Raw genomic sequence first — 10,814 nt, 5'->3', positions numbered from 1 at the left:
TAGCTAATAAACTGGCAACTTAGTTGATTAAAATTAAGACAATATTTAACTATATCCAACACCTTGACTTTAGATATTGTCACACATTTCTAAACTTTCTCAGGATTTGCTTCTCACTCTGTCGTTATTTTATTTGCTTCCAATGTTTGATTTCCTGAAAACTGAATGCTACTGTATGTTCCTAAATGAGCCTGCCAGACTCTATACAATAAATATTCAATTTAAGGCCATATTCAGGTTTAATCTAAATCCCCACACACATCTGAAGAGAGTTAATTACAGATTAAAAATAAACATCCTTGTGTGTTTCTCGGTTTGTCTGCTGGTCTTTGTATTGTCCCTCCGCAAGAGCCGTACTTTCTGGAACTACGTCATAATCCCGCGACTTACTCACATGTTCACAACACAGTGGAGAGTAAAGTGCTCATCGGGACCAGTTTTCCTACCAGGTGTGTTCACTTTTGTGTTATTTTTCAAAACCTTTGGCCTGTTTACCTGCTAATCAGTGGACGCCGGTAAGTGAAGTTGATTTTATTCAACTGGTAGTTAATTTGGAGTATAAAGTGCCTTCATTGCTGTCATTCATTCATCAGACATTTTCCCTCATAGGTGATGATTCCTACGGTCTTGTTCTTATTAAATAAACACGTCAATAAGACTGCTAATCAGAACTGCTTATAATTTTTTAACCGAGTAAGTTGTCTGTGTCTCATTTATAAACCGTGGTGGAGAATAACTACGACATTTACCCAGCAGAATATAATAATATAGTCATCAACAGTAGCCCACTTTTACCAGCTATACATGGTGATGTACACATTAATGCATCGGTAATTGTATTACAATGATATATTGTTTTTTAAAAAAGGGCCACTCTGCAGAATTTGTTCTTTTGGTACTTTTACTAAGGTTATATTTTGAATGCAGGAGTGCTACTTTTACTTAAGTACAAGATCTGAGTACTTCTTCCACCACTGTATATAAATAAAATAAAACAAGTTAGAGAACATAAATGCTTAAAATATCTGTGCTGGTAAATAAAGTTTGAATCAGTGTTTTACATAGGCAGTGAAGAGGTTTTTTATCAGTAATCAGACATTTCTTCTGTAGTCGATGTTTCACTGAGGGTTTATGAGTTTTAAATGTCACAAGGGAGAGTCTGCATTTCTTTGTTTCTTCAATGTGACTCATTATCTTTGAAGTCCTTTTTAGAGCCTAATATAAGAGAAATGTGGCCAAAACAACATCTCAAACAAAGCCTAAACAACTCAGAACCAAATTCATGGATGAACAAAACTACAAAAGTAACACAACAGTGAAGAAAAATCACTACATGTGTCTGATGCTGTGTGTGAGTGGTGTAATCTGGTCTCTCTTGCAAGAGAGATCTCAGTCTTAATTAGATCACCTGATTGAATAAAGGTTATAAAATGACAATAATAAAAAAAAGTAAAACAAAGGCCCAATGGCACTAGTGTAAGATACAAGAAGGAGAAAAAAGGTTTGTTTGTCATAAAGAATCTGTACATCGACATACATTGTCAAACCTGCTAAAGACCTTATGTTTAAGGCTGTGGAGTTAAAACAAACGTGGTGTGAAATGTGTAACATGGTGTTGGACTCAATACCACAATATTAGAATGCAGATACAAAATAAGTAATTTGAATATATAAGTATTTGCTTACTCTTTGCTTGGTATTATTAGTGTGGACAACAGGTGTTTTGTAAAACTATAACACGGTTTGATCATGTAGGGCTGCAACTAACGATTGTTTTCACTGTCGAAAAATCTGTTGATTATTTTCTTAATTTTTTTGTCTGAAAAATGTTGATCAGTGATTCCCAAAGCTCAAGATGACGTCCTCACATGTTTTGTTTTGTCCACAACCCAAAGATATTCACTTTACTGTCACAGAGGAGTAAAAAAGAAGAAAGGAAATATTTGACATGTAAGAAAAGATTCACATTTAAGAAGCTGGAAGCAGAGAACTTTAACCTTTTTTTTTTTTTAATTACTCAAACCAATAAACTGATTATCAAGTCAATCATTAATAGTTGACAACTAATCGTTTCATCGGTGCAGCTCTAGTTGTCACTTTATGATTCGACTACAAGTCAAAAACGATTATTTGAGTTACTGCCCAGCTCTAAGATCTAAGCTCTACGTCAGCATACATCAACTCACCCGCTGGCTCAAATGCACCAGTTAAAAATATCAGCAACAATATTTTCCTTATTCTTTCAGGTTTTGAGCTCTTTCAAAATCAACCATCTCACCCTTCATCCCTTAAGGACAGCTCCTCCTCCTTCTCTCCGTCAGCCATGAGTGACAGTGACGACGACGTCCCTGCGCTGTCGGCTCACACTCTGGCCGCCCTGCAGGAGTTCTACAACGAGACCAGCACCGGTCCAGCACCATCAGACCAGTTTGCTGTGGGAGCACTGGAGGAGGACTGGGTGAGTTTACTGGATTCAGTGACAGGAGACAGTAAAACTGACACTGCATCAGTTCTGTGTTTTATTCAGTGGAGATGCTGAGCAGACGCTGCAGATGTCAAGAGGTGTATCAGCAGTTTTGATTGGCTTATCACGGATATATTGTATTGGTGTATATCTGAATCAAAATAATAAAAACTATTTGTACAGCACTTTAAAAAAAAAAAAAAATTATGAAATGCTTTACATTGTTGAACCAAGAAGAGAACATTTCAGGACAGAAGCCAATAAAATCAGGCAGTTGATTTAATACAGTAATTAAATAAAGTGAAATAACAAAACTCCAACAATAAAGATGATTACTAATAATGAAATAGATATATTGGCAATAAAACAAGATAAAATAATAGATATAAATAAAATAAAACAAAACAAATAGAGTTCAAAAAAAGGTTTTATAATTTCAAAATATTGTATATATTCGAAAGCTGAAATTACAGTATGTCTTCCCATTTCTGGAGACCAAGAAAGTTGTGAATGAAAGAAAATGACTGATCAAAATAATTCCTCATTAATTTTCTGTTTGATTAATCGATCAGTCTGTGCTGACACAATTATTTGATAAATCAGTCATCAAGTATATAGCAAACATTCAGTGATTTCAGTATCTCAGTCTGCTGCTTTTCTGTATTTTCGGTGAAGTGAAATAACACACTCTGAGGTCCTGAAAAATAGACAAGATGGAAGCGAAAAAACAGAAAGGAGGGTGGCGTTACACAACTCGTTATAAAACTTCAATAAAGTGGGGAAAAAAATCACTGATAAGACAAATAAGTAAGTGATAAACATTAGTTGTGTGGAGCCTTAGGAATATACAGAATTATTGTTCACTCACTATATCTTTGATAGATCACTTTTGATGGCCATCTATTTTTATTATAACATTAATAGTTTAAGTTATTTATCATGCAAAAATGCCAAGCTTCTAAAATGTGTGATGTGCTGTTTTTCTTAGTTTTATATTGGTTAAAATGTTTTATCTTTGGGTTTTTGACTGTTGGTTGGACAGAACAAGACATTTGAAGACATCACTTTGGACTTCTTTCAGGATTTTTGCTCTGACATTTTATAGGCCAATTAATCAACAAATTAATTGATAATGAATGTAATCATTGAGCAGCCCTAGAGTAAATGGTTTTGGCATCAGATAAATAATTCACTATTGGGTCAGGTTCAAGTGTAAATGTTACTTCTAGTTCTCACTTTTATTTCAGATTAATGTCACTAAAGTAAACAAATGTGGGGTGTGTGTGTAGATGCTGAAGTGTGCCGCGCTGCAATCAGATTAATATATTTAATGTTGTTGGTAAAAGTTATCAAATTTCTCTGTCTCTCTGTCTGTCTGTGTGTGTGTGTGGTCCCACTAGCGGATGAGCCAGTTCTGGTACAGTGACGAGACGGCAACTCAGTTAGCTGAGGAAGTCATACGTGAAGCTGGAGAGGGAGGCAGGTAAAACAAGAAAATCCTAACAAAACATATTTCTGTTCCACCAGATGTTCCTATAACTTTTGCTTTACTTCTTGTGAATTACTATGAAAGTTTCCTACCTGGAGCCTGAAAAAAAAAAAGTTTGGGAACCTCCACTGGCCTGAAAGATTCAGAGTAAAGTTGTTGTGTTTGCATTTCTTACTCGAACCAGCCTGTCGTGCAGCTCCAGTGCATTCAGGTCTACTTTCTGACCCTGTGGGTGTAGAAACTGGTTTGTCTTTAGGTTGGATCGATTATCATCATTCAACATTGGTGCAAAAGCAGCATCAGAAAGAAGTCCTCTCAGTTTCGGAAGGACTGAATATCTGTTTGACCAGTTTCACACACAAAAACATGAAGTCCACAAAGCATCAGACTACAACCAGAAATATTTAAGCTTAATTTCTAAATGACAGAGTTTGTATGAAAACTGTCTTCATGTTTTCTTTTTCTTACAGGATAGCATGTGTGAGCGCGCCCAGTGTGTACCAGAAGTTGAAGCAGGGCGTGGTGGACGGCTCGGATCGGGTGTCTGCCATCGTCTTGGAGTACGATCGCCGATTCGCCGCCTACGGTGACGACTTTGTCTTCTACGACTACAACGAGCCGCTGTCTCTTGGGGCCAACTTGCCTACTCAGAGCTTCGACATCGTCCTCGCCGACCCGCCGTATCTGTCAGAGGAGTGTCTGAGCAAAGTGGCTGAAACAGTCAAGTACCTGAGCAAAGGAAAAGTGCTGCTGTGCACAGGTGAGAGGAGGATGGACAGTTTGCATCTCTCATGTAGTATTATTATTTATTACTACATTATAAAGTCACAGAAATGAGCACCTGTTTTTCTTAAAGATAAACCCCTGATGATCTTTTTTACTGCAGTTATAAGAGACTAACCATCTGGACAAAAAATATTTCATCCTCTATAAGATTAAAAAAGGGTTTTAACTTGTCTCCAGAGTTGCAAGTTTATTTCCTAATGATTCAAATATGAACCAAAAATGTTATTTTAAAAGATTAGCAGGAATTTTTCTTAAAATACTAATTATTAAATATATGGGAAGCATGAACTGGGACACTGTCAGATAGTATTGTGCAAACTCATTTTGGCTCAGAGACAAAAAGATTAAGCTGAATAGATCAAATGATTGTGTACCTCATGCTACTAATCTACAGTGGTTTTCAAAGACAGAGACTGCGGGCCTCCCCTCAGACAAAGCTTGGGATCATGATTATATTATTTGATCCCATAGACATTTGAGCCAAAATAGCCTAATACTGCTGTTTGGCATAACTTCTTTTTAAACCAAATAGTTTTTATTAGCATTTATTAGTTTCTGACTCTGATGGGGGGAAAAAAACAGTTCCCAAAAACTATTGTATCTCTGAACTCACACATGTAGGCTATTCTATGTGATCTCCTTTTGATAGCTAGTGCAATAAGTAATGTTATATTGTTTCATTTCCATTCACTGAGCCTCCCCTGAAACAGTTTGGAGTCTCTCTGGTGAGGCCCGCCTCATACTTTGAAAACCCCTGACCTAGGAGTAAAGTGAAGAAAGAGGGTCATATCTAATTAGACTTGTATAAAATGGCCACTTTTCTATAATTAATAATTTTTTGGTGTTATTTAATATGTAAGTTGGGTATTGTTTGAAGATTTTAATATCATTACCAATTACTGAGTTTTTTTATGTTCTGTTATACAATTAACGGACACCTGCCAGCCAATCAGAAGCCAGCGTTTTCAGTGGCTCTGGTATAACACACTGATGCTGTAAGCTCTGAATTAAAGCTCGGTAATCTTTAAAAATTGACATTTTACAACATTTTACCCTCTTTGTATAGAATGTGTGGGTGTATCATCTATCTTATTATTCTAATGTTAAGTGTTCTGGTGCAGTGGGCGCATCGCTGTTTAACACTCTACTTTTTGTGTTTTTCTACACATACTGGCTTTAAACTAATATCGCTCGTGTTACACTCATGTGTCGATTTTTGTGTGTGGTCTACAGGAGCCATCATGGAGAAACTCGCCAAAGACCTTCTGGATTTAAAAATGTGCAGCTTCCTGCCAAAACACAACAGAAACTTGTCTAATGAGTTCCGCTGTTATGTCAACTATCCGTCTCGCCTGCTGTCCTGCTGAGGAGCCGAACCCCCGTCAGACAGACAGCTCAGGGAGGACGTTTCCCAGCACAGTGCTTTAAAACAGTGGTACTGTTTTCTTGTACTGTTGAGGAATGAAAAGATGTTTGAAGACCTGCAGCAAAAGTGGAAATTTTCTGTGTTGATTTTAGTTAAGACCTAAGAAATTACAAGGGGGGGGGGAAGAGTCTGAAGACTCAAAGAAAGCTTGTATTTGGCAACTGGATTTCTTCAAAAATCATTGACAATAATTTTAATGTAACGCCAAATATTTAGTGGTTTCAGCTCCAACGTGATGTTTTGCTGCGTAAATTCAATACATTTTGGGTCCTGGACAAAACAAGCACTTTGAAGATGTCACCTTTGGCTCTAGGAAATTGTGATGGACATGTTTCACCATTTTCTAGACCTTTTAATGATCTATTGATTAGTTTACATCAGTCAATTAAAAGGTAAACTACACATGGAGCACTAATCAGCCTGTAAACAGATGTATAATGTCCTGTCACTCTTGAGGTACCTGTCAACACCGGAAGATTTTTTTTTTTTAACAAAAAGCAAGTATTTTACTAACTCAGCGTAGCTCCAACAAAAAGATAATTGGGTTGCATTATGGGAAATGTAGGATCCAGCATTTTGGGAGAAAGACAAGGGACTACAAGTTAGGATATCTTGGCCTCATCTGCTTTCATTTTGATCATTCTTTTTCTTTTTAAAATCTGTCTCTTTCGAGTCCACCTTTATGTAAGAACAACACTAAATTGAGAAGTGCCCCTTAAGTGATTAGCAGCAAAGCAGGGGGTTAGGGTTGATCTTTCTCTCCTCCCACCCAGGATATAAATTAGCATCACAGTTCAGGAGCAAAGACATGAAATTGAACTTTAATGGGAGTCTGTAACCTATGGACAGCTCCTCTACCAGACACCTGGAGTGGTGAACAGTTCAGCTAGAGAATAAACAGCTTCTTACATGATTCATTTGATTCTTCAGAGGATGCAGAGAGGCACAAACTGTTCGGTATTTAACCAAAAAAAAGCAGGAAGAATAAATAACAAAAAGGAAAGATAGTATTTTTTGTAATGGGTGGGTTTATTTTCTTCTCCCCTTATAATAATCTGATGATCACAACGGCTGACATACTGCTGTTAAACCAATTGATATCTGGAATTTTGAACCAGTTCCAGTTTCCTGAAAATACAAAAGGACACTGGGAAATGTGCTAAAATCTTAGTTGTACAATTGCTGGGAGAGGTGAGCTAACTCTGCAGACTGATGTCCAGAAATGTCAAAGAACTGCAGTCATCTGGAATAGTTGTTGTTTTGATGACAAGTTGTTATTAAAGTGTGTCGGAATAACAATGAATGTAATGACCAGAGCAAAGATGCAGTTGGGGTTTTTTTACATCTGTAGGTGGCAGCATTGATCAGGTCACTGATGATAATGAGTTTTATTTATTTATTTTTTTCTTCCCCCCCATTGGTCAATATTTGTTTGCTTCACTTTTTAAAGGGTTGGTCCACCTAAATTACAAACAAGTACATTATCATTCATTTTTAGTGGTTACTATCTATGCTGATAGTAACTGTCAGATGGATTTTTCAAAACCTGTGCAAATAAAACCCAAACTATCTGCATGGCTAGACACAAGAAGGAAGTGAATATGTTCTCTGGTCTTTGGCTGAACAAACTCTTCAAATGTCATTATGTACTTCAGAGTTTCATCTAGTTTTGTCTGGATTGTTTAGGCATTTCCTCTCCAGTTGTGATGTCTAGCCAATACAACAGGTGCACATCAGTTTGCCATACTTTGATTTTTACATCTTTGTACAACTTTAGTTCAAGACATCTTTATCAAGTCCAGGTCAATTCCATGTTTGTGTCCAGAGAAAGTCAAAAACAAGCCAAGAATGAAGGAAGACTAAATCAAGTCTTATTTTGTGTGAGACTGAAAGACAAAGTGTCCTCATTTGTTTCCAGATGTAAAAAGTTTCTCATTGATGAACAGAGATGTAAATCACTCAAATATTCAATCTGTACTTGTTTATGGACTCTTAAGTCCTTCTTCTTTTCAGGTAGAGACCCTCAATTTTTAGTTTAGTGCCAGTGGAAGAAAAAAGAAACCAACAAAGGTGGATCTGTTGTAGAAGGACTTACCACAGCCCTGCTTCCTTCATACTTTCTTGCCCGCAGAGACAAGCTTCCTGGTTTTGGGCTTTGCCCTCCCCAGGCTCTGGTTGCTGTTTGGGCCATCCCGGTCCTTTTCCACCAGCGGCACACATGTGCACCCCACAGCAATGGAGACATAGATCTCGTTGTATACGTGGCGGCCTCCGACGCAGATGTCCATCCTCTTCAGGATAACAGAGGGAGCGTAGACTGGAGTGCTGCGGTACTGGTCACTCATCTCACCATGTGGCCCAATCAGGCAGCCCTTACACAGGCAGTAAGCTTCAGGGATGTAGCGGGGATATCTGGCCGGGTCATACGAGATCCTGGGGGGGGGGGGGATTTAACAGATGCATTTTTCCTTTGCAGAATCAGGGGTTACACTAAGATAATTGCTGCCTTCAATGCCATTAAATATGCCATAATTACAGGTCAGCTGCCTGAACACAAAGTATTTTTGAAAACTTCCTGTAAGAAAACATCACTTTTTGTTTAACATAACTCAGTTAAGTTAATTCTCAGGGTTTTGTTTTTTTTTTAAATGAAGACATTCAGTAGGTGACTGGCATGATTGCTTTTCCTGCTGATGCAGCACAAAATCTATCAAATCAGAAGTGTGATTAAGGAGGAGCACTTGAAGCCAGGAGAGATACTGCTGATCATACAGTACAATGAAACTGATGACAAGATTTTTGCTTCAGTTGATTACTAAGATGAAGGATATAATTTATACTCGTGATTTCAAAACACACTGATATGTTAAATATAACCTGTTTTTAATAAAAGGGGTGCTATTCTACCCAAATATGTAAAAATAATAATAATAATCCACAGTGAAATTTATTTTTCAAACTGTGATAAAAACAGTTTAATAGTAGCCTTATATCATCTAGTGTACACTTTGTGATGTTTCTGCTGCATCTTTTTTTTTTTACTTAACCTAGATAGTTAGGCTGTTTACTAGTTTATGTTGACATTTTTTTTCTGTACGTTAAAAAAATTAGGAAATCTAAACATAGGTAGGGATAGTCTATTGTACTTGGGTTGAAAGAGCAAGCCATTAAACTTGTATTAAGATTTGAACTTTGTCGCAACCTACCCACATCTTGATACTTAGGCTACTTTACAAAGCAACATTTGTTATGTTCATTTCAGGCATTTCAGGTTATTTGGGGGTATTATCAGACATTTCCATTTAAGAGGTCTGTCATTCATAAAGCTGATATGATCAAAAGGATCTGAAAGTGGTACCATAACATTGATGTCATTAAAACTTTCAATAGTTCACACCGCAAATTGTGACAGACTCAAGATATTCCTTTAATGTTCCACCTGCTCTCACCTGTAGGCCCAGGGGGAAATGCTGAGCAGGTTGACCGGGAGGCGGGTCTTTCTGTCGGTCGGGGACCGGGCGGTGAACGGGCAAGTCAGGTTGAGTTTGTCCTGCGGCTCCAGCTCCAGGGCGTGGTGGAAAGCGCTCATCACTCCCACCGTGAGCCGCCCGAATATCTGCTCCAGGATCTCGTCTGGTAGGTCGGTGCAAGACCGTCTCCCGGTGGCCTTCTTTCGTACCCGGCCCCCCCAAACCGCCCCGGCCTGCCAGGCCAGCAGCAGCACAACCAGATGCAGCAGCACCAGGGCGCGGATCCGATGCGGCATCACGTTGCGCTTCTAGGTACGGTGTTGTGCCAAAATGCGTATCCACTGAAGAAAAGTCTCTCTGCGCGCTGTGTTATCGCCTTCTTTGCCCTCGCCTTTCTCAAAAGATTGATCAGTAGATTATCAGAAACCAATTGACCTTCGTTAATGAGACAGACTTTCCTCTCTTAAAATCCAGTGAAGTGTTGGAAGCGATGGAGTGCCAGCGGTAGGCAAACAGTCCAGAGTCCTGGCTTGGAAACCGAGGCAGAGGCGTGCCGCAAGTGAAACTGCACAAACATATTTGGCACAACGCGCCCACAGTGTCTCCAGGGCTAATAATTTCCCTAATGGAATTAGAAATTATTTGCGAGTTAGTTCTGCGTTCTGTTTTAAATCGAGAAAAATGCACCCAGGGGTGTTTTCTTGTTGCTTTTCTCCAGTGATGTGTGCGTAAAATCCGATGGAAGCGTTTGTACGCGCGGGAACAGAGTGATCCACCATTCAGAACGAGTCTAAATCAAACTGACATACCGGCAGATAATGTCCCCTCTTAAACCTCTAGCTCCCATAATAACAGATGGGAGTGGGAAGTCCAAACTTTTGGCTGCGCGCACTGCTGGATCCTGGCTTCACACCAGTCTTCACTTAAAGATGAAGTCTGACTCTTAAGTCACATGTTTGTGTTTTCATGCACCCATTTTTCTGTCACTTAGTATGATGTGTACTGTAAATGTATGTCATTAAGATCTGTCAGCTGCCTTGCCTGCTACATTAACATCTCAGATTGTTAGTGTGTGCTTTAGAAAGACTCAGACCTCAGTGTTATCTGAAGGTTATTGTGCTCAGAATGAAACATTGCAATGTTTTTCTTAAATAAATGAAATATTTTCCCTTTTAATTA

The 10,814-nt window shown here is 38.4% G+C and overlaps 2 protein-coding genes across 5 annotated transcripts; one reads left to right on the top strand and one right to left on the bottom strand.

Annotated features, from left to right (window-relative positions):
* The first annotated feature begins 334 nt into the window (after window positions 1-334).
* Window positions 335-7,746, top strand: eef1akmt1 (EEF1A lysine methyltransferase 1). 4 transcript variants are annotated; one of them, XM_046055039.1, is made up of 5 exons: window positions 335-449; window positions 2,294-2,458; window positions 3,865-3,947; window positions 4,424-4,713; window positions 5,973-7,746. In XM_046055039.1, exons 2-5 carry the CDS (start codon window positions 2,324-2,326, stop codon window positions 6,104-6,106), a joined length of 642 nt encoding a protein of 213 aa, XP_045910995.1. In that variant the 5' UTR covers window positions 335-449; window positions 2,294-2,323; the 3' UTR covers window positions 6,107-7,746. The 4 variants fall into 4 exon arrangements, with proteins under 4 accessions (XP_045910995.1, XP_045910993.1, XP_045910994.1 ...); XM_046055037.1 differs by having other exon boundaries at window positions 343-449; window positions 2,247-2,458; XM_046055038.1 differs by having other exon boundaries at window positions 386-515; window positions 2,247-2,458.
* Window positions 6,497-10,696, bottom strand: il17d (interleukin 17d). The gene is made up of 2 exons (XM_046055042.1): window positions 9,615-10,696; window positions 6,497-8,598 (listed from the first exon to the last, which is right to left on the bottom strand). The coding sequence occupies exons 1-2, from the start codon at window positions 9,929-9,931 to the stop codon at window positions 8,277-8,279; spliced, it is 639 nt and encodes a 212-aa protein (XP_045910998.1). The 5' UTR covers window positions 9,932-10,696; the 3' UTR covers window positions 6,497-8,276.
* Between the last annotated feature and the right edge of the window lie 118 nt (window positions 10,697-10,814).

Source organism: Micropterus dolomieu, linkage group LG07, assembly GCF_021292245.1.
Source record: "Micropterus dolomieu isolate WLL.071019.BEF.003 ecotype Adirondacks linkage group LG07, ASM2129224v1, whole genome shotgun sequence".
In the NCBI taxonomy this organism is placed as follows: Eukaryota; Metazoa; Chordata; class Actinopteri; order Centrarchiformes; family Centrarchidae; genus Micropterus; species Micropterus dolomieu.
The sequence above is the reverse complement of the archived record's forward strand: the minus strand, read 5'-3'. Positions and strand labels throughout refer to the sequence as shown.